General features: G+C 41.6%; 1 protein-coding gene across 1 annotated transcript in view; it reads left to right on the top strand.

Moving 5' to 3' along the window:
* LOC127395143 (teneurin-4-like) overlaps positions 1-24,113 on the top strand; it is a 62,735-nt gene extending 38,622 nt beyond the window's left edge. The window contains exons 2-4 of the mRNA XM_051641613.1: positions 18,254-18,542; positions 23,030-23,299; positions 24,106-24,113. Coding sequence (XP_051497573.1) covers positions 18,320-18,542; positions 23,030-23,299; positions 24,106-24,113 — 501 coding nt within the window. The 5' untranslated portion in view covers positions 18,254-18,319. The remainder of the gene's footprint in view (positions 1-18,253; positions 18,543-23,029; positions 23,300-24,105) is intronic.
* The last annotated feature ends 2,599 nt before the right edge of the window (positions 24,114-26,712 follow it).

The following is a 26,712-nucleotide window of genomic DNA, read 5'->3' as shown; positions in this document are numbered from 1 at the left end:
AGGGAACATTCCCAGACTGTTATTTACTGTAATAAAATATTTAACTTACTAGTGTAGATATCTCCTTTGTGTCTCTGTTTTCAGTTGAGCTGTTCCCAGATTAGATTGGTGAAAAATCTGGTTAAGCACCTGTACATTATTAGCATTCCAGCTTAACAATAAATGTAACTACCAAGGTAACTTACAGCTTTTACTGCTGTTTGTTTGTAAAAAAAAAAGTTTAAATATGTTTGCCCCCAAACTGAAAAATTATTAAGGCCATTCCTTGTATCTTAGTGAACCGTTTTAATTTCAGCCTTATATATAAATATAAAAATATAAAAATATTTTTTTAAAATAATTATATATATGTAAAACCCTGGGACAACGGGAAAGCTGCTGTATTTCTCATACCAGTTCATAAAATGCAAGCAAAGGTCAATCAAGGGGTGGTACCTCTTGGCTAAGGAAGGCACATGGAGAGGCTAGTTACTAATATTGACATAATTAATATACTACTCAAGCACTCTCCTGGAGTTTTTCCCCCTCTGCAGTCTTATAGGAGGAAGTATTGGCCTGACCCTGAGCTCCATGCTGGGATCCCAGCTGTTGCCTCTGCTCCTTCCCCATTGCATTTACCTTGTTTCCAAAATTCTGGAGTCAGATATGTGGTCTACACCTTCTCTCCTCATTCCCCCACGAAACAGCTGCCCGCTCCAATATGGATCAGCTAATTTGAGCTGAAAAGCATGAAGCCAGAGGGCCACAGGCATGTTCACTTTAGCCCAGGATCTCGACGATGTCTGTCTGTGATCCTGATGCCCTTTGCCTGCACATTTATGCAAGAGCCCTCCCATCAAGAGCAGCTTTGCACAGCAGCATAAAATCAAGAGCTTAAAATATTAGCAAGTCCAGCTCTCTGCCTGCTCCCCTGTCATTGCTGCAGCAGAGATGGTGGAAAGGAAGGTGGAAGGAGGCCATCACACCTGCCATCCTCTTGGTAACCCAGCTCACGCAGTGTTAATAAATTGAATTATAAAGATAGGCTTTACACTAAAGAGGCTCCTGGTCAAGCACTTTAATTTATTGCTGCTGTTCTTTTAGGACCATTAACCACCACAAGAAAGGGTGGTGTGGAAAACCAGGTTGGGAAGGAAGCCCTCCACATCACCAGAGGTCTGGCCAGATCACCTCTCTCACACCTCTGGTCTCTGCTTTTGACATGAATGTCTGTGTTATCAGAGCTGCAGCTGGCAGCCCCTCAGCAGGGCAAGATGACCACTTGCTGCAACATTTTGCTCTTTATTTACCAGCCAAGGTGAAGCCCAAGCAGCCACTGACTACTGTTAGAGTAGGCTGGGTAGTAGAGCAGAGCCTCTAGACCATGTGTCTAGAGCCATGACTGGTGGCTTTCCAACATCACTTCATTCCTTTGGCTTCTGGATATTCTTCCCCCCTCTTCCTCAGAGCCAACTACTTAAGAAACTATCCTCTCCAAATCTAAGCCGTGGAGACTTGTGCTTGTTTCCATTAAGCATTTAATTACATGGAGAATGTTGATTGACTCCAGTCTGAGCCAATGCACAGACACTAAACAATGCCAGGGTAGGCGGTTAAACACGTGAGTAAGACTTTCATTTACAACTCTTTGCTTTGATGCTGTACTCGTGCCCCCCTTACACACATCCTTCCCTGAATTAAAATTTGTAGCCTCACACGAGCTCAGCTCAGATGAGAAGGCTGTGGGCTTCTCCTCCACAGCCCTGGACAAGCTGAGGTACAAGGGTGGCAAAAAGACGTTTAAGATCTTCCAGGCTGACTAAAATCTTCTCACCCTCTCCATCAGATGTTACAACATCTAGGGATGTAGAACAGATGGGAGTGATGGTGCAATCCTGGCCAGGACAGCAGGGTGAGAGGGACACGGGATCTGTCTTTATCTTAAACACAGCATTATTGTCTCTCATAAATCCTCCCTCAGGTCGTAGCTTTGGCCAGCAGCAGGTCCTGGCTGCCCTGTGCCCAGTCCCACCAGGCAGCAGTGAACCAGATTGGATGCCTGATCTGCGGAAGTATGTTTTATTTGTTTTCATTTCTACAATAATTTTATACCAGATAAGATTCACACAGATGTTTGTATTATCTCAAGAAAAAAATACATGCATGGGTAAAAATGACCAGCCAGGGTGAGACACGGAAACATCTTTGCTCTATTTTTTTTTTCTATGCCAACATTTCTCTGCCTCAGAAGACTGAAAGGTGCACAACCCTGGTTGTGTTCAGGACCATTCAAAAGCAGTCACAGGAAAAGCAAGTAAAATTCAGTTTCCTATTGCAGGGAAAAGGAGAGAAATAGGTTTGAGAGAGGAAGACCATAGAAAGTGAGGGGAGAACCTCTTTCTTAATTAGATTCATCCCCAGACTATTGCCCAATCAATTGACCTGCAGTTTTGGCTTTTTATAAGACTGTCATCACCAGAATATCTAAGTGTGTCAATAATATGCTTTGACAGAGGAAAGAATTGAATGCTCTTCAGCTTATGTCACAGCACCACAACCCCAGTACATCTGGGAGCGAGCAGCTGAAGTAACTGAACGCACCCTCAGATGAGAGAAGAAGCCAGGGTCTGTGTTTCCCTAAGAGCAAAACAGACTTTTAAAAGACTCACATATTCCACTTCTTCTCACTTTTAATTACTGTTTGCAGGGTGGATCTGCCAGCAGCAGGAGTTTGTGTGCATGCCTGCATAGAGGGGCAAAGGCTGTATTTACACATCCACAGGCTTCAAAAAAGCTATAAAGACATCCCAGCCACAGGCCTCGGCGGGACCGACGTTCCCTCTGCTTTGTGGCTGCACTAATTGAGCTACCAAGCGTCTGGTGTGTTCCCCACCTTTAGCACCATTGCAGGAGTTTGCCTCCAGCCTGCTGTGCCTACCAAGGATGGGGAGAGGCATTTTCTCTTTCATTTCCATTCCCATTAATACAGTTGCATTTTGTGAGGTATTTGTTTGCGTGAGTCTCCTCTGTTTGCTCCTCTCAGGGGAGCCATTAATTTATCTGCTTCGCTTCCCGCCAACAGGAGTTGACAGAGGGAGTTACGGGTTAACTGTTCTGTTTAGATCAAGTGGCAGGTGCTGGTATCACTCAAGCTAAATGAAAATATAAATATCTCTTTACCTACCCAAGAAATCAGCTTAAATGCACAGGCCTCAGTGTTTAGGTTCAACCTGTTTAGAAGCCCAATGACCCAATGCGGCATTGAATGTGTTTAGTGACAGCTTGAACGTGAGGCTGCCCCAGGCCCCAGCTATACATAATTATGGAATGAAAATTTCAAAAATGGCCTAATTATAGTAGGCACTATGCTTATAATGACAGAAAGGAGCCTAATTTTGCAGAAATACCTACTCAATCAAACCCAGGCCCTCTTGAAGGTTCTCGGGGCAATCCCTGCAAAACAAAGGCTCCCAAGGTCACAGGCTACATCTGAAAAAAATTGTCATTGTACATTCTTAAATGTTTCTTCATAGCTTCATTGGGATCACTCTGGGAAGGAGATTTCAAAAAGACTTACAGTTTCTTAATTTTACTCCTTTTCATCCTCAGCAGTGACACTTCTGAAGGCTGAAATATGATGTGGTGCAGCCCATGCCATAAACGTGAATGTTAAAGCCCCATTCTACTCCCCAAGCAAAATGAGTGGAAAACAAGTCCATGTATTTTAATGGAATTTGGATCAGACACAGAGTTCACAGAAGCCATTGCTAGTGTAAAACTAGCAATGCCAGGAGATGACACCACAAATTCACTTCTCACTGGTCAGAAATACAGGGGAGAAAAAAAATTATTTTTTTCTTACCATGTAGCTTACACACACCATGATTTATGAAATAAAAAGCTCCAAGGCAGTAAAGAAGATCTAATCTATTTTTTTAATATTTTTTTTCATTCATTTGTCCTATATGGGTTACCAACAATTGCTACTGAAATAAAAAGGAAGAAGATAAAGAAAATGCTGACTGCATTTGAGTGTTTTGCTTTCAACCATTTTCAACTTTTCTTGAAAAAGGTGTGGTAAAAATATTGCAGAGATAATAAAATATTAACAGAAAATCCAATTTAAGACAGAAATGTTGCTCTGTATGCAAGGAGAAATGAACGAGGTGTGGACATGAAGCAGAGGGGTTGCAGCAAAGCAGCTTCCACAAAGCAGCAGCAGCTCTCTTGGCAGAAACAGTCATATTATCTCTCAGAGTTACAAAATGTACATCTGATCATGGGTGGTAGGGGCTAGAACTTGAAAAGATTTATTGGAAATGTTATTAGAAACCCTCTGTTCTACTGTTTGACAACTGACAGATTTTTATATCAGGCAAGATATTGCATGCTATGACCTAACATGGATATGGTTCCATCTCCCAGTTTAGGTGGTGGAAGAGAGTTTCCCAATCTGTTTTAATTCCTTTCCCAGTGTATCGCCCTCTTGCCTGAGCCAGTACAACTGCTTGTGAAACCACACTATAAAACTAGATTGATTTTAACCTAACCCAATTAAATTGGGGAAGGTTAAAAAAAAAAAAAAAAAAAAAAAAAGGAGGTGGGTAGATAAGGGCTCTTTTTATTTCCAGACCATTGCCCTGATCTGCTTCTGCTTATGGTGTGGTTTTACAAACAGCTGCATCAGTGTCCCCAGGGAGGCAGCAAGCACTGCTCTGGCAGGGGGGTTGGACTAGATGATCTTTCGAGGTCCCTTCCAACCCTTAAGATTCTGTGATGCTGTGAAGATGCGTGGCTGAGCCCCAGCAGGAGGGAACATCCAAAGCCAGGTTTGTCATCAGAAACATTGAAACGTGGAACCATTCCTCCTCCGAGGCTGACATTTTCAAACCCAGGAGCATGAACTTTGATAAAAACATGTTTAAAGGATTCTTGGCAATTGGATTTCCTGAAGATTTCTGCATCCAACAGATGTAAGCATTGATCCAGCTTCACTTGGGCAATGATATGTATGATGAGACATTTGGCTTCAGGAGCCAAATGAGGATGTTGCTGTCTCCTCTGTCTCCATCTGTACCACTTCCTTCTTTGCAGATATAACTGTTAGCTAATAAATTAACATTTGTAAACCACTTTGAAAATCATGAGCACTAAATATAAGGTTTTATTAGGTCATATCCTGGCAAAATATTTATTTTTTATTAATTGCTTTTTTAATTGAACTATCCTTTGTGAATTTTAAAACATACAAAGTGGTTGGACCTCTGCTATTTATCATTCTTCTTAGCAAGAGTTTGCCAGGGAAGGAAGAAACTTGGGTCAAGGATTTATTGCAAGAAAGCAGATAAACATTTTACTTTAGGATTCTTTTATGTCCATGATTCCAATGAGCCTGATAATCTTTGCAAATCATTAGCATGTCATGGCCCAGAATCTATCCTGAAACTGCATGATCTCACCTAATCAGTTTCTTGTTAGACTCTTAGACTCTCTTGGTCATCTTCTTAGTAGTGATACATGTCTCAAAGATTATTTCTGGAAAATGACATGTTTAAAAGCATCAAACAAGACCCATTTCTTGGCTGTGAAACAGCTAAGACTGGTTATATCTGTTTTCCAAAAAATGAGTCCAAAAGGTTAAACACTTTATTCAGGATTACACACTGAATTAGTGGCATAGTGAGGCGTAAGAGAAACTAGTGCTGTTTCCCAGACTTTTGCTTCTCAGCAGTAGAAGTAACTATCTCTCTATCTCCGGAATGATTGCACAGTCCAAATTGAGATGGTTTATTTGCTACTTAAACCCACGGCCTTGATCTCTTAAATTCTCTTTTCTTTTGACCTTGTGCAAGGTCAGAAATGCACACAGTACGCTGCAGACGGTGGCCTCATGATAAGCATCTATCTACCCATGGTGTCTGTTGGTTTGGGTTTTTTTTCATTTTCCAGAAGATAGACTTTCCAGAGATAGAAAGCCACCTTGTGACCTCTGCTGAAAAGTTCACCATTTAGAGATAGCCACTGAGTAAGAATATGTGTTTGCAGAATGCATTCTGCCTCAGTTCAATGATGGAGCCTGTTACTGAGTTTAGCTTTTTTGTCTTTTGCCTCGTATAAGACACATAAAAGACTGTGTTTGTTGCATCTATTTGAATCAAATAGTAATAATTAACATTTATGTAGCACTTTCTGCTTTCTAAGCACTACACAAACACTGTCTAATTACTCTTGGTTTAGTGTAAATTAATGCAATCCTACTCTGCTTTACAATCTATTTGCATCTTTTGTTGACTGAGAGCTAGTTCAATTACTTCTAATCTTTAGCCTAACTAGTCATTAAAGGTATGGCTAAGAAGACTCATTTACATCTTCTATTGCCTTCTCCCCTCCCCAACCCCTTAATTTCCTTTTCCCTTCCCACAGTCTTTTTTTGCTGAATATTCCCCCAGCTGGATTCCTGAGCATGGCAGAAAAGCTCTCCAGCAGACCAGTGAACCTTTCCACTCATTTTGTAAAGTGATACAAAAACTTCCTAATCATCATAAGTCATTTTGCTTTGCCACAGAAAGTCATATACAAGGCATGTTTTCCTATGGCAAACTGAATGACTTACCACTTAGTAAATTAGTGATCTTAGTAAAAATAAACAATAATTTAGTTTCAAGCTTGGAGTTGGGTAAACCCCTTAATCTCTTACCTAGCATGTTGTTTACTGAAAAATGTGGAAAATGTGTGGCTTTCATGAATACTGACACAGAATCCAAGAACTCCAGAAATCAGGCTTCTTCAATGCAAAGAGGAGCTGGGTTTGTGCAGACTCTTCCCCTGACTTCCTGCATGACCTTGATCAGGTCACTTCCCTTCTGCCTGTCTCTTCCACTTGTAACATGGGAGAGAAGAATATGTATCTCCTTTAATGGCTAATCCATTAAGAAATCAGAATCATGCAACAAAATTAATTCAAAACTGCAATGTGGTTAATCCAAACAAATTTATTAGGCTCTTACACTTGAATGAGTCAACCTAGTGTAACTAGTTTGGCTGGAGGTGTTTACAGGATTGATATAAAAAGTTAGGTGAGACAAATTCTACTTCTCTGGGTAGCCTTTTCACCCCACCATGCAGATTTGCAACTGAAGCATAAAATCAAAATCTAATTTTTATCTTCTGAGATTTTTACCATGGTGGTAAAAAACCAAACAAACAAACAAACAAAACAAAACAAAAACAAACCCTGCCATTTGCCTGCTATCTTTGGGCAAGTAGGAAAGCAGACTTCTGAATTTTGCAAGGATAACATAAATGTAATGTTTTACATTTTCACCTGAGCTACAGTATCACTTAGCATTACCTTATTAAGCCCCCTCCTTAATACATCTTGCAGTCCTGCAGCATTTGTACATCCATCAGAGTGCATCTAGGTCTATTTTGAAGGTTCATACCCCATACATGTCAGTGCTGAGCTGCAGCCCTGCAATCAGTTTTAAGTCCCCTTGCCAGAGTGTAGTTAATATCAAGCAGTCAGTGATTTGTGCGGATGTTGAACAGAATTGTCTTTGTAAGAGGGCTTGTAGCTGCATAAAATCTCCTCTTAGATACTTATCCTTGTCATTACAATGAGGGAGCCCTATGTTTAAGGAAAAAAACCAAAACCAATTATTTCCTAATTCTAATTTGCTACTTCTATCTCTATTTTTCCCCTATAGGCATTTTACCTAAGAAAAATATACTGCCTATTGCATAAGCTTGATGTGTAATTGAAAGTTAAGCTTTGGTCACAGTAGGGGTTATACTGATTAATCAATCCCTAGCATGTCTCAATGCACTTTGATTATCTCACAGAGAAGTCCTAAAATAAGTCCATAGAAAATCAGAAATCGATTCACAGGCCTTTGCAGTCTTTTTACAGATAATTCATAATTTAATAAACTTAGTCTGAAGTTGGACTCTTTGGGGGATTTTATCAAAAAAAGGAAACAGGCTTGTTTCTTTCCCTACTGAAGGAAGGCAAGGACAGATTACCCAGTACCACAGCATCTCTGACAAGAGCAGGGAGGACAATTTTACACCTGATACTGTACTAAGACAAGGACATGTTGGCCTTGCAGGAGTTTTGGGTGTTAGTTACTTTAATCCTGTAACCTGTACAGGATACTTGCCGTTGTCTGCAGGAGAGGGACAGTAACACTTTTTCCTAGGTTTTGTCCTCCCTCTTCAAGTGAGAGCTTCCTTCTGCTGCAGGAGGTCCTCTGCCATATTGTTCTGCAGAGTGTCTGTATAAATAGCATTGATAAATAAGCAGGCACAAAATGAATCTGTTTCTAGCAATGCTTTTTCAGCATACCTTTGAGTATATTCTTCCAAATTAGGTTGATGTTATGACATCCCAGGCCATTCAATTGCAGTAGTGAAAGTCAATGCAAGTTTAAACTATTGTTCTATTATTTTCACAGTTGAAGGGTGGAGAGTAGACGTTCTCTGAACTCTGTCTCACATATGAGTAGTGATATCACTGTAGTGATAGAAGAAGCAGTAATGGTTTGAGCTGAAAAAGAGGTTTATACTAGACATTAGGAAGAAATTTTTTTTACAATGAGGGTGGTGAGACACTGGCCCAGGTTGTTCAGAGAGGTGGTAGATGCCTCATCCCTGGAAACATTCGAGGTTAGGTTAGACAGGGCTCTGAGCAACCTGATCTGCTTGAAGATGTCCCTGGTCACTGCAGGCGGGTTGGAGTAGATGACCTTTAAAGGTCGCTTCACACCCAAACCATTCTATGATTCTATGATTCTATGAGGTGCACACCAACATGATATTTTTTATGAAAGAATACAGATACACGATGAGGTTTACGCTTTAAAATTTATCTGCTAACAATTTTCTCTTTCTTAGTTTTCCTGTAGCAAACACTGCCTGATAGTGTCAATGTCTTCAGAGGCAGGATCAGAGCCTGCAGTGGTGACTGCAGGGAGTAAAGAAAGATGTGCCTTCCTTCGTAAGAGAGTCTGAACCCTCATTCAGTTTTCGTCTGTGAAATAATGAGTAATAGTGATAAATAAGGTACATCTGAGTGGGTATGAGTTCAAAGCCTTATTCTTACGGAAAGGCCCGTGAGATCATCAATATCCCCATGCAAGGAGCAAGACCTGTACACACCAGGCAGTGACTTCAAAAAGGGGACAAGTGCTTTTTCACACAACACAATCACACTGGGGGACTGCCCACAAGATGTTGCAAAGCATTACATGTTAAATGGGATTAAACAAACTCTCAGAAGACAGGTACATGAAGGACTGTCAAACACAGTGATCCAGCTAATAAGTTTGCTGAACCCCATTCTTCTGTATCAAGGGGAAGGACAAATTTTAATCCTTAAATCATTGTTCCTAGCCACTGTCTCCTTCTGCCCTTCCAAAGAACCCACCACCGGCTCACAGAATCATAGACTCCCTACTGCACGGTCAGGGACACCTCCCACTAGACCAGGTTGCTCAGAGCCCCATCCAACCTGGCCTTGAACACTTCCAGGGATGGGACAGCCACAACTTCTCTGGGCAACCTGTGCCAGTGTCTCACCACCTCCACACAAAAGGTTAGGGAGAGAGGATACAAGGCGTGATGGTCCTCTGGTCTGACCCAGTACAATTATTCTCCTGTGCATGATTTCAGAAGCTCTTCACAGGATGGTCAACTCTAGAAACAACTGCATGAAATTGAGTATAGTCAGCTATTTGAGCACAGCCCTGTAAAAAGTTTTCCATTCACCTGGCCTCTGATGCCTTACCAAGACTTAAATTCTGCTTGTGTATATATCTGTGTGTGTATATATATATGTGTGGTGATTTGGGCCCAACACAACAAGAAAGGAACAGCCCCATGGCCACCCACTCAACCTCCCCACACACACACTCTGGGATGAGGAGGACAAAGCTCCTGGGTTGAGACAAAGGACAAGGAGGGATCTTCACCAGTTAAGGTCCCGGGCAAAACAGACTCAACCTGGGGAAAACATAATAATTTAATTTCACACTAATCACACACCCAGGACACAGACACACCCAGAGCAGGGCTTGCATATGTTACCCCACCCCCCTCCCTTCTTCCCGGGCCCAAATCCCTTTGTTCCCGGTTTCTCTCCCTCCTTCCCCCCAGCGGCACAAGGGGATGGGGATGGGGTTTAGAGTCAGGTCACAGGCTGGTGGGTCCTGCTGCTCCTTCCTCCTCAGGAAGAAGGATTCCTTACAGTCCTGCCCTGCTTCCCCATGGGATCCCTCCCATGGCAGAGAGTCCTCCATGAACCTCTCCTCCATGAGTCCTTCCCACCAGGTCCAGAGCTGCTCCAGCCTGGGCTTCCCACAGAGTCACGGCTGCTTCGGGAACAAACTCCCCTGGCCCGGGGGCTTCCAAAGCTGCGCGATCAGAGCCCACAGGCAGCAAATCCTCTGGCCACAAAATCCAAGTCCAGTGGCCAAGTTCACCCCTCCTGGCACCTTCGGGGAATGTTCCACCTCGTTCCTCCATGGATGCAGGGGCACAGCTGCCATCTCGCCATGGGTTGCAGGGAAACTTCTGCTTGGGCACCTTCTTCCCCTTCTTCCTCACCAACCACCAGCACTACTCTCCTTCTCCAGCACAGCTCTTCTCTCTTAAGTGCTCCTCTGCAGGTGTTATAGTTGTTCTTTCGTATCTTAATCTCTGAGGCACATCTATTGTCCCTCTAATGGCTCCTTGGCTGGTTTTGGAGCAGGGGGAGCTTCTCAGCTTCTTACTGGAGCCACTCCTTGTGCCCTTTCCCCACTACCAACAAACCCACCAAACCAGAACAATATATACACACAGAGAAGATTTTTTTTTTTCTTCCCATTGTTCCTAGAAGCTGACAGAAATGCAAACGTTGCCTATGGTTGCACAGAGTCCATACAGGGCTAAGAAAGATGAATGGCTTCCTTGTTCAGTTTACTTGGCAAAGAAGCAGGACCACAGAGGGAATGTATCTATGTGTGGGTGTTCCCTCTCCAAACAGTTGGATAAAGAGGTTGAATGACACAAGGTGTGCATGTGGATTTTTTTGGGGATTCTTGATCCATTTTCGTAGGGGCCAGCATTTTTTATTATAAAAGTTCCCTGTTGGCCAGAACAGACCTCTAATAATTAGATATCTTACCCAAGACAAGAAGTCTTTTTACCACCCTGAGTGAGCTTTGTACCAGTCTTATTGTCTAGGAGATGACTAGAGATTAGCTATTACCATCTGTTGTTTTTCAGAAGAAAAAATACTCTTCTTTTCTTTTCTGAAGGGGAAAAAGTCTCTCCCAAGCAGATCGAGGAACTTGTGCCAAGTGCTTTCACCTGGGATGTTTGAGACACATTTGAGGCTTTATATTGTCTGATTCAGATTAAGTACTTAAATATTAGTTTCCTGTATCCCAGGTAAGAGCCCTAATCAGCAGATGGTAGGTCATAAAGGAGGAATGCATATGATTTTATGGGATTCATTAGGTGACTACCTGCAATTGATACCACCAGGTCTTTCTCACTCTGTGACTCACTGATATAGAGGCTGTTTTGCACAGTTTGTGGCTCTCTGGCACCTCTCACACCCAATCCTTGAGTCTGACATAATGAGGCAGGAAAAGTTTGCAGGCTGAACCTAAATCAGTCTACATTGTCTATTATCTATTAAATTGAGGTTCTGAAGAAAACTCATTTCATCCAAGAATGGCTAAATAGGCTAATAAAGAGTATTTCAATATAAAACCAAGATCATTTCTGGCTAATTTCCATTCTGGGGGAAGCCAAAGCAGGGTTCTGATATCTGCAGCTGCAAACTGCTTACACTACTAAAAAAATACTTTAAAGCTTGTTTTAACTGCTGACCCCAAAATCTTCCCCTAGCACAGGCTAAAGGCTGCAGCCCATGAGGGAAGACTTAGGGGTCTGCAAACTAGCAATAATTGAGATAATTCTATTCCAGCCCTCTTCATGCTTTCTTTCCCACCATACTTTAAATCTCAACTACTGTTTCAAGCTTTCCTGGGCCTCCAGCTCATTGCAGTTTTAGATTTATTTGTGAAAAGGTCACAAACCACATATTTGGGACAGGACATTTCCAATTACCTAACAAGTCTCTTACCAGTAGAAGAAAGCCTTAGTGGTCAAGACCAGAAAAGGGAGTTTTTGTTACTTTCTTTGAGCACTGGGTTGAAGCCAAGCAGTGTGAACTCAAGTCTTCATTCTTCCCTCTTGTGCCTGCTTCTTTCCAAAGCCTTTGCCAGAAATGTGAGAGGATGTTATACCTACAGCTTAATTTATTTCCTACATAGACCTCCTGGGATTTGAACCTCTGTTATAAATCTGGAGCTTAAAGTTTAATAAAAAACACAGGAGTCTTTTATGTCATAGAAGAATCTCCCAGAAATCTGGTAAATAGCGTCACACTGTTTAAGCCATGGTTGTGTATTTGCTAAGATCAGATAACTGCAGCCTCTGACTAACTGACAGGGCAAATTTTATTTGATCACCCTTAAGTACCTGCCTAAATATCTGCTGAACACATCGGAACATTCAACACCCCTTTTATGCCAGCTTTGTGCTTTACAACAGCAGTGGAATGACAGGCAATATCACAGATTATTCTGGAAAACAGAAATTACCAAATAAGATTCCACAGGTTCAACATTTTCACTCATGAGTCTAAAATATGGAGCCTCAAAGCAGGCATTTGTATCCTCATGGAAGTGTGATGAAACTGTCACAGCGGATTCTATTGTTTCAAATAAAGTGTCAAATACCAAGCAATGACCTAACTTAGTGTAGGACATTAATAATCACTGCCACAAATTAATTTAAACATCTGAACCACAAGATCTTTGGTTGAAGTTTAGGATCTTCAAGTGGGGCTAACTTCCCAAATAACATTGCTGGTCTGAGCCCAGTATCTGCTTGTGTTTTGGAAAAGATTAATCTGCAACATGGCAAAAAATTGTCTCTCTTTTGGCTCCAAGTGGGGTTTTCATCATTCACCATGGGATTTCACTAGTCACACACAACTGCAATTGTACATGCTTCACAGTCTTTCTGACTATCCAAACATGAAATAATGTCTTATTAATGATAACTGAGGTTCATACTGCTCCTCTCACACAAAGATTTCAGACATGCATTGGCTAAGGCTTTTTCAATTATGTGTTCTCTGTGCTTATGTGACTTGATTCACAAAAAATCCAGGGCTCAGTATCAGACTCTGCCCAGAAGATCACAACTCTTCTCTCAGTTCTGTTGCTTTCTTCTTGTACCACCTTAAGCAAGTCACTTTGACTTCCCATGTCACATGTTTTCTTCTGTAAAAAGAAGAAAAGGGGGATCTTATTTAGCATTAGATCTTAGTTAACAATTGAATTTCTGGAGCCAAGAGGAGGGAAAATAAAATCCAGCTTGCTGCTCAGTATTCTGTGACCATGTTCATTTTACAAAGGGCAGCAGCAGTAAAAAGTTAAGGGAAAAAATTGTCCTAAGCAGTGTAATGAGAAGATCTACTTTACAAAGACAAAAAACAAGCCCTGCCTACTAAGACAGTGTAATTTTTGCATAGGTAGTCTTGTGGTGGAAAACAAACAACTACGGGAAGTCACTTTGCTTCCTCCAGCACAAAGGTGGACTGAATCAAGCCACCACGATTAATGCTCACATTTCCACAGAGACAAGATATTTCACTCTTCCAGCTTTCTCATCACCCTGTTGCAGTAACTATATAGGAAACACATAAAGCTATCTCTAGCATTTAAACCCTCACATTTTGACAGAAAATTGGATGATGTGACATGCTGCCTTCCAGAGCAGGCGCTGTCTATCACCTAGCTGCTAATCTCTGTGATTAGTGACCTGCAATGTAAGTCAGCTATCAAAGACCACCTGTCCCTTTTGCTGTCAGGGCCTCCTAGCATATCTCTTTGTGGTGTCACACTCCCTTGTCTGGTTTTTGATTGATGGAAGTTTGTCTTTTGAGCTGTGACTCAGAAAATAAATCATTCCTCTTGCCATTCATTGAGTGTGATTCTGCAGCACAAAGCCAGTGTGGTTAATCAAAGCTCCAAAGAGCAACAAAAAGCAACATAACCAAGAATGAGAAGGGGAGATATAAAGGATAAAACATAATAAAAAGGATTATTTGGGAGCAAAATAGAAAGACCTGCAAATAAGCATTGCATTTACTGCACTGCTGCACCAGAACTTGAAAGCTGAATTTTTTAGTTCTGTTTTTTGATATATAAGCAAGGATGTGAGAAGAGTCCCTCACCTCTGAAATACAGAGCTAAGTCAAAGGGGTCTGATTTCCAGGATTTGGCAGGTGAGTCACCCTTTCTAGAGTCAGCAGGGTTTTTCTGAGTTGAGTAGGTAAAGCCTGAAGGACGCTTCAGTTGTGAATTGTACTCCAAACCAGCTTGTGGTCGAGATGGGACTGTACACTCGGAATTAAGAATGACAAAAATGAAAAAGGCTGTTGCCATTAATTGACCTGGAGGAAAAAAAGAAAAAAAAATAAGGTGAAATTTGGAATATTATGCAGACAGCAGCAGGATGGAAGAATCAAATTGAGCCAGAAACACTGTGTTATCAGACAAGAAAGTCCTTTCCAAATAGAAATGTTTCAGAGCAAAAGGCCTTTTTTTGTTGTTGTTTTTGTGGATGGAGAAGGAGTGAAGGGATGGAAAGGACAATATTAGAAGCCTTGCATTTTTATATCAGATCCAGCAAGTGTATGGAAGCTTTTAAAGTTATGAGGAGCAATCACGAGCTAGAGGTGGAAAGAAACTGTTGGCTGAGTATGTAACTGAGACAAGTGTGGTTCCTTATATTTGCTGTGTGCCAGAGAAGTCAGGAAGAACGTGAGGTGTTGATGGCATGGGTGAAATTGTAGCAGAAGTGAAATCAAGACATAGGGAGTGGAAGATAAAAAATAATAATCCGTCACACAAACACTGTGAGGCAAATTCCCTGATGATGTAATTCCATCAAAGACAAGGTATCTAAACCATCTGGGAATTGGACCATAAAAATGAGATTATAAGAACTGTGTGTCCATGGAGGGGAGCTGGAAACTTACTTAAGTCCGTTAAATGCAACAGCTCCTTCTTTAAAAAAAAAAGAAAAAAAAAAGAAAAAAATGTTCATTATGTGTTTTCGGGGTGACCTTTTTAGTTGAGAAGTGTCTCCTTACAAGCAGAGAGAGAGAAAAAAAGAAAGGGTTGAGGAGAGTTAAATGTATAAAGACATGAATGGATTGGGAATTGAAGTACTGCTATAGAGGAATGTGTATGTGAATGGTGCAAATTTACAGGTCTATTTTTTGATGAACTGTAGGAGGAATTTCATTTTTTCAGCACCTTTCTTTGCAAAAAGAAAAACCTTCATCGGGTGGAAATTCAGTCAATTTCCTGGTTTTTTTTTGCCATTTCCTAAGTTGCAAGGTTACTAATGGTAATTGCAGACCCTGCTTGTACCTTGTGCCTCTAACTGTGCAGAAAGGTTTCCCTGGCGTGTGTGCCTCTCCCACTAGAGGGTTTTTGAATTACTGGTCCTTGGTAGAAATAGCTGCAAAACTCCTGAGCAGATAGAAGACACCTCATTTCTTTCTTATAGTACATAGCAACTGCTTCTCACTCACATTTTGTTATCTCCATCCCCCATGGCAATGAACCACAATTTCAGTGTTCATTGTAACAGCTCTTACTACAGCCCCATTGTGAAGGAGCCTGTTTTAAGGTGTTTTACCAAAAGGTGTAACAAATCTGCTCCTTTTGAGGATTTTGCTCAAACAGAGATGGTCTAAAGGATACAAGCCAATTCAGTAACAGTTGCAAAAAAACCCTCACAATTTTTCAAGAAAAAAAAAAAACAACTTTGTGCTTTGTTTGTTTGTTTTTTTAAGGGAGGAAGAAAGTGTACTGAGAAGCAATCAGATGATCTGTTGCTTTTTCCTTTCTCCAGTGCACCAATATGTTTGATTCAATAGACCAAAATTTAGATGAATATTTGGTAGATCTCTTACACACTATTGCTGTGGTACATGGACCCCTTTAGCATAACACCATCTTCTTCCGTGTTGCTTCTACATTCAGGCCTTAGGTTTTGCACCTCTCAAGCCCTTATTCTGCAAAACATTTAATGTGTGTAAATTTTGGCTGGTGAGTAATCCAATTTGCATTCACTGTCTTGTACTTGCATAGTTCATGAATGAAGGTAAGTCAGTGAGTTCAGTGGGTTTAAACACATGTTTAAAATCAAAGTGGTGCTCAAATCTCTGTGGATGACCTAAGTTAAGCTCAATTATAAGACAGCCCCCCCCTTTTCCTCCATCCTTCCATTTGTGTTCAATAGTTCCTATGCATTTTGCTGACAAATAGGAAGAGTGAACTTGGTCTGCTGCCATCACTGGAATAAAGTGGGAGAGAATTAAGTGGACTTTTTTAAAGTAGTGTCTTAGTTTATTACAAGAGTTCCACAAAAACCATACAGGCTGTACTGGGTTCTGTCATTGCAAAGTTCAATTTGGAGGTTAAGGGGACAAAACCCAGAAAGCAGTCTTAGCGAAGTCAGAATTGAAGAAATAGGAATGGGACCCTCTTTTTTGTTGCCCAGCTGCAGGTGTATCTCACAGTCATCCTGCAGTTCTTGCTCCCTCCTGCAGTCTCCATTCAGCTGGAGAATTAGCTTAACTATGCTTGTGCCAGACAGCTTGACAGGTGAGGAATTCATAAGAAAATGTTGTCTTCAAGCTCCTGCACTAGCATTATGGTTTGTAGGTTATCAGAACCTATGCTCAGGGTCTTCCATCCCTTACAAGCTCATAGTTTTGAGAGCCACAAAAACTACCATTAAACAACATCCCCTTAAACCAATCCACAGCTCATCTGTTCTTCACCATTGGACCAGAGCTGTATTGTGCTGCACCACAAATCCAGGGCACAGATTCTGAAGAGAGACTGGGGTCTAAAAGTCATAGAGGAGTAGGATTTTCTAAGTATATTCAGGATTTAGCCTTTCAAGAGAGGAAATGTCAACAGAATGCGTTTCAGTCCTTGCCAAGGCATTTCCACACAGATTTGCTATGAAAAAGACCAAGAAGTGATAAGAGTGATCTTCTTTTCTGTTTTTAAATGCTGGTAGTAAACAACAATATCTAGTGTGGCATTTATAGACTCTGTTTCTGTACTTTAGCAGTCAAGAGGACTCAGTTCCCGAGAATCTCAGCCTGTAATTACAGATTTAAATGTTTAGTTTGTGGATTTATCAGTATTTTCCCTCTTATTGTACTTCTGGTGCACAAAAATATTATTTTACCCTTTTGTAGCAAGTCATTGTTTTATTGTTTGTTTTCTGTTGCCTTTAATAAACTTGAAGTGAAAATTCACTAATCATTATTTATTATTATTTTGACTAAAAACATTTTTAATATGTTTTATTTCTGATATCAATTTTCTCTGTCTGCAGGTATATATGTTTGCAAATAAACAAAGGTTTTCCCATGGGCATAAATCCCAGGCCATGCTGTTACATGAAGCAAAGCATTATCATTTAGTTCCACTTTCTCAACTCTGCTTAAGTTCTAATGTATTTCCAGCTGAGTAAAGACTTCCTCTGCATAGGAGGACATTTTCATCCAATTTCCATCCATATCTCATCCCTTCATTCTTGTTTTCTCCCTCTCACTTCCTATTTGCCTTCATATACTGTCTTTTATTCTTTTGTTCATCCCATCTTTCCAGGTCCCTTCCAACCCCTAGGATTCTATTATTCTATGATTCTATGATCTAATCCCATGATCTAAAAAACAAAACAAAACACTTAGAAAACTGTAGGACAGCATTTTTCCAAAGTCCTCTGGCTGCCCAAGCAGAGATGTTTCAGCATGGCCTGATTTCCTAGAGATGAGGTGACTGACGTTCTGAATACCTGCCTCCTGGAAGCGTCTGAATCACTTCCTGTGGAGAGAGGACACAGACATTTCCAATTAGTTTAAAGTCCCCAGGTGTGCACCCAGTTCAGACAGATGCAGGTTGCTCCATGTGTGTGTCCTGCAGGTGAGACAGTTATTAAATGAGTCACACATCACTGAGACTTTCATTCCATCAATAATTGTTCTAAGAGGGCTTTCCTGCAGTCCGTTCAGTAATCTCTCTTTTGTTCTTTGCAAGAATGCATAAGGAAGGCAATTTAGCCTTCAGGTGCCCAAGGACATGAATCTAGATCCTATTTCTTTTATTCTCCCTTTCAGGTTACTCCAATCTGACCACCACAGGGACGTCATTATTTTAATGTTGAATACTCAGACCAGGGTGCCATGGATGTGAAAGAAAGGAAGCCCTATCGATCTCTGACTCGGCGCCGTGACACTGAGCGCCGCTACACCAGCTCGTCAGCTGAGAGTGAGGACAGCAAGGTACCCCAGAAGTCCTACAGCTCCAGTGAGACCCTGAAGGCTTATGATCAAGACTCTAGATTGACCTACAGCAATCGGGTCAAAGACATGGTGCACCAGGAGGCTGATGAATTCTGCCGAGCAGGTGAGCATGTTTCAGCAGATGCTGCTGGAAGCAGCATGAGTTAATCAGCTGGGAGCTGGGGCTGGGTGGGAGGCTACCTCTGATGGACTCTCAGGCCAAAAGCAAGACATAAGGGAAGAGAGCTGCAAGGAACATCTTCATTGTATTGCACAGATGTGGGATGCGTGCAAACCAATGTCCAATGTGGAATAGCACTAGCCTGTGTTCCTTAGCACCTACTCAGAGGCGTTTTCTGTGTCTTAGTCTTTCTGCTTCCAACAACCCTTTGCCACTTCCCACCATGAGACCAGACTGCCTGTGCACATGCTGCACAGTACTGACATGGCATGGAAAGTCCCTGCCTGCTCAGGAGACCTTTTCACTAATTTATATGCCTGCTGTGTCATGAGTTAAGTCAAGAAGGATGCCAAGACAAAAGACAAGCAGAGAGTGCCACTGTCCACAGTGTCCATCTGGGCTACAGCAAAACCCAAGAAGCCTAGAAGTATGGAAGCAACAGAACTGCAGATGGGATGAACCATGCTTGGCATTGTACATAGCCTGCAGGCTGTAGGTTTGTGATAGGGACATGCTCTAGAGGAGTGGTAAAGAACCACTTTTAGCACTTACAGGAGTCCACATAGTGAATCTTGGTCACAATACCTGGGAAGATGTAGAGATTCAAGGGTCAGCATGGGCTCCACAGTCCTAACAGAGATTCCAGATATTCTCCTTTTTATTGCTAGCCTGAAGTCATTATCACTGCTGCTATTGCCAACATGATGTAGATTTCATCATCATTTTTCTGTAGAAACATGAGTGTCTTAGTTCAGAAACCAGGAAGGGCTTCACATAAATTATTTTTAGAAGTCCATCAAGAAAAGTATAAAATGGCAAAGAACATCAAATAGAGTAGGCAGCTTTCCAGAAAGTAAAATAGCTGACCCAGGCTACTCTGAGCACACCCTCTGCAGTTTGGAGAAGCTGATTCCCCAAAGGGAATGCATACATCTCCACTGGTTTAACTTGGGGTCTGCTTAATTTCACTGTGCAAACAGGATGCACTTGTGGTTTGGGTGCAAGACTCATCTTTAAGGCATGCACGAGCAAATTGACTTGCAGAAGTATCTTTGTGCACATGGCTTTGGTGCTTGTATTTCAGGATAACTGCAGCAGGCAATAGTTAACAAAAGGGCCAGGAGGTGTTGTAAGTAATACTTGGCAATCATAAAAGGAGTTTCCCTCTTAGCAACTCTGAAGTACTTCATCCTCTCTAAGGAATCTACAAAGTTATAAAGAAAAAAGAAACCTTTTAGGTCATTCAGTTTGCTCAGTTCATACAATATATTCACCATGCAGGATAGATGTGAATTAGTACAGGTCAGTGGTTTTCAACCTGAGGGTCTATGAGGCCATGCAGGTCCATGGACTTCTCCTAAGAAGCTCACAAAAGATAAATAAGAAAAGCTAGTTTATTGACAGGGAGTATAAATTTGCTATACACAAGTTCATACTTCCCTAGGAAAAATTTGTAAGGTCCTGTGGAATAGTAAAAACCATTGGTCTAAGCAGATGAAATGAATTGAGAAGTTAAGAATAACCATGTCAGGGCACCAGTTCTACTTCTGATATATCACCCACAGATTTTTCAATTTATAATTTTCTCCCAGCTTATCCTGAGAGTCCCAAAAACTGGCCTGAAGAGTATTAACTATAACCCCAGCCTTCCTGTCCCACATTTTCTACTGGCAGAAAGCCATGAATGGACCTCACTCTGTGGTGCTGTTTGGCCTCGTGCCAACTGAAACCAAGTTTTATCAGCCTGCTCAACGTCAACGAGGCAAAGTGAGTTTCTCTCCTGCATTGGTTTGGAAGGCAGAGGAGAGAAATATTTCAAATTGACCAAATAAATTCAGTAAATAAACAAGTCAGCATTTAAATGGTTTTAGCTAGAGTGAGACTGCCAGCAAACGTGCAAGTCAGCACAGGAAAAAATAGACCAGATTTGAATTTAAAAGTCTCAGATATTTATTATCTTCCTTTTATTGACTTGAGTTCTTCCAGCTTAAAAGGCAACAGTGAGCATAGAATATGAAAATCGATGCATCTCCTGCTGTTTATTGCAAATAAATTTGATTTTCAGTTAATTGTAGCAGTAATTTTTCATAATTTATGAGCTGCTGTTACTGGAGAGCATCAGTCATGCTGCACATTGAGTGTCTGGTGATGTTGAGTGCAGCTTGTTTCAGGAGAAGGTGGAACTCACCATCAGGCAAGCAAAGCCAAAAGATGACGTTTTCCAGTGCTGCATGGAGGATGTTTTAAAGACTAACCTGGCCTTGCACAGAAGGCAAAACTGGAAGACAAGAGCAAGGCCTCTGGGGAGATACTGCTTTCTTGCATTTATAATGTAGATCAAGTTCATTTTCTACGTCATGCCTTGGAGCAGCAGAGGACACTCTCTCAGACCACTTTGCAATCAAATGAGATGGAGTAATTTGCCACAAGCTTGCACTGTGTTTCCCAGGCTGTAGGGTTTGATGAAGGTTTGGGATCCAAGCAACCATATCTATCCACTCTAAGTGAAAGCTTCAATTTCGTTCAGTCAGTTAAAAAGGTGTGAAGTTCATGAGTGCTTTATATAGTCTGAGTGTTGTCAGCTGTGACTCTGTAACTGGATGAACCATGGTTATTTCCCCTGATGTCAAACAGTTCCTTCTCTGAGCTTTACATGGGAATGTTGTCCCATTCCATTATTCATCTTGCCTTCAACCATCTTCTCTCTGCTCACTATGAGCTGCAAAGCCCGCTGAATGGAAAAGTGCAGTAAAAGAGCATCAACTGGGGCCCAGCTGCTCATCTGATACACATATGTTATAGTATGAGACCTTCCCCACACCGCAGGGCTCTGGGACAAGTCGGGGTGTTTCCACATGCATGAAACCAGACTCTGGAAAAGTACAAATCTGACTGTTTCTATTGGAGACATGTTTTGCACTGTTTTATATTTAACAACAACAAACGGAAATGTGAGGAGAACCACATACTTGTGTGGTTTCGAGAGAATAATAACTCAGTTTTGGATGCAACCTTGAGTTCCAGAACTGATGAACAGATTTCAGTAATGAGTAGGTCTGAACTTCACTGTTGAAAGGTAGATTTAATCCTGAACTTTTCTGGAGACCACGCACTCAGATTTATCTCGCTGAAACATGTCTGAGCTGCAAACATTGCTCTAAAACTGAGTCTGTGGCCTGTGCATGGATTTGGCAGGTTCCATCTCTCCATCCTCCTTTTTATTGCAGGGGATTTATGTATTGAAATAATAGGAAGAAGCCAGCTAGACTGAATGTGATCACTGGTGCTGGTATTTGGCCACGACCCAGGGCCTGATGCCTCCTGCTGGTTACAGATAAAGTTCCTTAATCCACCCGATCAAGGTGTTGGGTAGTAGGAGCAAGGTGCATTGTGCCATATAAATGCACAGTGCAGCTAAAGGCATTCATGGGTGGCCAAAATATTTTAAAGACATTGAGGGCTGAAAAAGAAAAGTGTGAGTTAATAAAAAAATGTGTATGAAAATGGAGTCACTAATTGCTCTCCTCAGCTTTATCGTGCAACTTTGTGAACCAACTGGGCTAATATTTGAAGCCTCATTCACGTCAGTTCGGTCTCATTTTGAAGCTCTGTAGGTAACTAGGCATGAACTCAGGAGTCATTTTTCAGGTTACATTTTTAGTCAGCCAAACAATTGCATTATTTGCAGCCAAATAACCTCTGCTGTGACTCTATCAGAATGAATAGCTAAATTGACTCAAGGTGTGAGTGGTCAGCAAGGGGAAAGTGAGATCACCAAAGGAAATTTAAATCCTCAGTATGTAATTTCAGGGATTTCAATGAGCAGAACTCTCTCCAGTTTCCTATTGTAGTAGAGTTGCCAGGTGTATGTTAGGACTTTTGATCATGGCATGACTCATTTGGCTTTTTTCCCAAGAAGATTACTTCTTGCCTCTCCTGAAAAAATTCCGTCTTATCTCCATCTGTCTTTCAAATGTGATGATTTCATTGAACGCACCCTGAGTTGCTGTCAGGTTCCAGAAACAGGGATCCAGCTGCTTTTTGGCCTTGGCACAGTCACTTGGTCTCACAGTAAGCATGACCACACAACAGGGGACTCTTTGGTATGATGTTAGGACTCAGGAGCTCCTATACCCCCATGAAGACAGAGGATGAATGGTTCTACCATTGTTTTCATAGAATGGTTTCATGGAATTCTTTGGGCTGGTAGGGATCTGAAAGATCATCTAGTTCCTACCCTTCTGGATGGGCAGCAACACCTTCCACTAGACCACATTGCTCAAAGCCCCATCCAACCTGGCCTTGAACGCTTTCAGGGATGGGGCATCCACAGCTTCTCTGGGCAACCTGTGCCAGCGTCTCACTGGAACGTGTACTGAATGAAACCATTCCTTACTAAAGAGTAACCAGGATGCTGTGTTTTCTCCCAGGAGCCAACTTCTCTTTGCGAGAGCTGGGTCTTGAAGACGTGACACCTCCACATGGGACTTTGTACCGGACTGATATTGGGCTGCCTCACTGTGGCTACTCCATCAGCGCTGGCTCGGATGCTGACACGGAGGCAGATGTGGTCATGTCTCCTGAGCACCCCGTGAGGCTCTGGGGACGCAGCACCAAGTCTGGACGTAGCTCCTGCTTGTCAAGCCGGGCCAACTCCAACCTCACCCTCACAGACACGGAGCACGAGAATACTGAGACCGGTAAGTGGTGACAGCGCATGCGATGTCAGCCTTGGGCTCTGCCAGGAATGACTCTTCTTACTGCTCCATCTTAATCTTCCTGAGGTTTGGTGTTTTGTTTTGCTTTTTTTTTTTTTTATCAGCCTCAATGAAAACACTCTTCTAATAGCCCAATGTTGTGGCCTTTTGTACCGTCCTACAGAGTGTTTGTTAATAAACTGCTGGAGAAGCTCCTACTTATTTATCACAGCGACAGAGATCATTAAGTGGCTGTAATACTCTCTCTGCTTTTTGTAGCGACCTTTCAGACAAAAAGCATTTAAATCTCCCCTTCCCTGGCCAATGCTGCTCTTATCTTTGCTACAGATTTTCAGGACAGATAATTTCCTTCTTTTCCTTGCTGGTTCCTTGACAGGAGCCGTTTCATTTATGTAAATTGGCTGACTGCTCTCTGAAGGGAAACGATGGTGAAATATTTTTAGAAACCTTTTTCTTCATGCAAAATGGAAGCTGAAGGTCACAGATTTTTATCTCTGTAAGTTTGTGTCCCCAGCTGCAGGGACTCCTGCATGTGTTTTGTACGTCTGTGAACCTTTTGGTCAGCAGTTCTGCCAAGCAGTGTAGGAAGGAGAGAAGATTTTGATACAGTTGCAGCTTGACCCAAGAGTTCACACAGCCCTATATGCCTTTGCACCTTTAATTCAATTATGGCACAGCCAGCTTCTTAATATAGCCACTGTGTACAAGTCATCAGGAGCTTGTGCTCAGTGCAGAAAGCTGATGTGAAATGACTGTATCACTTGTTCTCTTTATGCTTTTTGCCACAGTATTATAGTGACAAATGATAATAACTTTTCCTTGGGAAGCCATGACACGGGACACATACACCTCCCACATGATTTTATGTTTAACTCCAACAAAATTACAGTAGAAGCTTATTAAGTTTGTGCTCAGAGTTAATGGTGTATTAGGCAAAGTTCACAGATAAACAGCCTTCTGTTTAGAGGATGCACAGAAGATCTTTTAAAATGATCTTTACAATATTTTTTTAAGCTCCTTAGTATCTTACAGAATGGTATCTGTTAGGACTGGCAGACACGCAGTGCCAGGTTATATTGTTTTCCTCCCAAGTCTCGTGTTTTGATGAAAAAACAGAGGGATCATCAGGGTCAATTAGAGTTTTGCACAATCCCAAGAAATCACTAGAAAACAACCAAAAGCAAACACATTGCACTTCCATCCCATTCTCTTCTATCCAAACTCTCTCGTACTTTCCATGGTGGTGTATGAGCTGCTGTGATCTTATCCCATATATTTTTTCTTTCCATGCCTATTAAAAAAAGCAAAGTACAGAATTTTAGTGGGGTTTTCTTTGGTTGTTTTTGTTGTCGTTGCTCTTTTGTGGGGGAGGATTGTTTGTTTTGTTGTTGGTCTTTTTGTCTTAAGAGAGAAGAATGACATTAGCTGCTGGAGTCTTTTTCACTGGTTTCCGTAATGCTATCTCTGCATGTGCAAATGCAACTTTGTACCTACAGATCACTTACAAATGAAATTATATTAGCAACAACACATTAGCAACAGCACATGCCTTGAAAGGCTTTACTGAAAGTAATAACAGAGGCAGTAATACTCATGCCAGGACTAAGACAACCTCCATTTCCTCTTCCCTTGAATTTAATGATACACTAACCATTTGTTAAACCATCATTTCATAGCAATTAGATAAGGGGAGATGGAGATGGAGAGAACATACCTACAGGGTTTTTAAGTGCTGTAGGAGGAGTTTCTTTGAGCCCTAGGCATTTTCAGTCTTGTATGTTGAGTGTTTTGAATGAGAAATGCTGTATCATACATTAAAAAAAAACAACTCTGTGTAAGATAAACAAAAGCTGAAGAGCAGTGGCATCCAGTAAGTAATTGTATTGTTTGTATTGACAAAAAAGTGGTGGTGGAATTTGAGGGAAAATACTACAATCCAAACTGTGCCCTTGGGGGCTCTAGCTGGTACTTCCCTGGGAAGATGTCAGAGACATGAGCCAGGTTCAGGTCAGAAAATCTGGTCCAGAGCTGAGAGAAAGACATTTCATTTCAATATAGGGGTTGTAATTGCATTGGGGGTATCAAATACGTAAACAAAGGTTGCAAGGGAAGAAGAGGGCTAAGGAAGAGTACAGAAAATTTGGACATTTTCCTTTTGTAATTGCTTGGCACAGATAATGGTGTGAGAGACTTTTTGCACCCAACCCCCTCACAAGCTGTGGGAACAAATGAAGCTGGAGATCCTCTCAGGAGCTTTATCTAGCATATGCAAAGGTTGCCCTGTGTTTCCTCCCTCTGAACATAAGCCATGTTGCTCTGGGCCCTCCACTACTAGCTATCATCACAGGCTATTTTGAGAAATCCCAGATTTATAGGAGAAATGTTTTCAAGAAGACATGAAATCTTGCTAATGGCAGCATAAAGTAACATAATGCTATGACTCAGTTTACAGGATACCTTTATTAGTCAATATTAATAGTTGACAGTATTGATAGAAGTTATAGCCTTTAGCTGAAGTCAATATGGAGTTTTATGAACCTGCCATCAATAGGAGATTTTATGGGCCCCATTAAACCAACTTTTCCAATGAAGGTTAAAGTCAGCAATTTTTATGCTGTTCATTATTTATATATAAAAAAAAATAATCAGAATTTACTTCTGATGTTTGTAAATCCAAAGCTGTTGAAGCATGATTCTACCAAGACATTTATTGTATTCTTAGAAAATGAGAGGTCTGGCTCCCTCAAAAAGCAGGTTTGCTTTTATTTCGGGAGTGGTGATGCCTTGAAGGAACAGATGCTCTGCTCAGTAAGTGCAGCCACAATCCTCATCTCTGTCTTTAAGCAAACCTATGAAGTGCTCTGTTTCCATGGCGTATTACAGTCCATAAATCATTTGCACAGGCAGCTGGCATGAAAAGCCATGCGTTGCTTTACCTAAACTGTTCCCAGACTTTCCAGGTTGAATACTTTTACTAGGTTAAGAGTTTGTTTTCACTGAAGACTGAGTTATAACTGGCATTGCCCTGAGCTCAGATCCTGCACACCCAGATAGACCCAAGGACTCCCCCTCCAACGGGCAATGCTCTTTGCTCCACCTGGATGGTCACCTTGCAGAGTAAGGGGACAGAGGGGACAACTCAAATTACTGCACCTCATCCAGGGATAATGCAATCACTCTGGGCTGCTAATTTATCAGCCACTTCATATACCTCAAGGGTTTCTTCTGCAGCATGACCACCCAGGCTAAGCTGAAATTGTGTACTCCCGTTAACAGTTCAGACTCATGCTCAGGGAGGAGCTTGGTTGCTGGAAGTCTAGCAATGAAGTTAGGGGAAGCTCTTTCCTATAGTAGCTCCCACTGTTTCTCAGCAAGACTTCAAGCAAAACAAGTTC

Source organism: Apus apus, chromosome 1 (assembly GCF_020740795.1).
Source record: "Apus apus isolate bApuApu2 chromosome 1, bApuApu2.pri.cur, whole genome shotgun sequence".
NCBI lineage: Eukaryota > Metazoa > Chordata > Aves > Apodiformes > Apodidae > Apus > Apus apus.
This window is presented reverse-complemented; position numbering and strand designations above follow the sequence as displayed.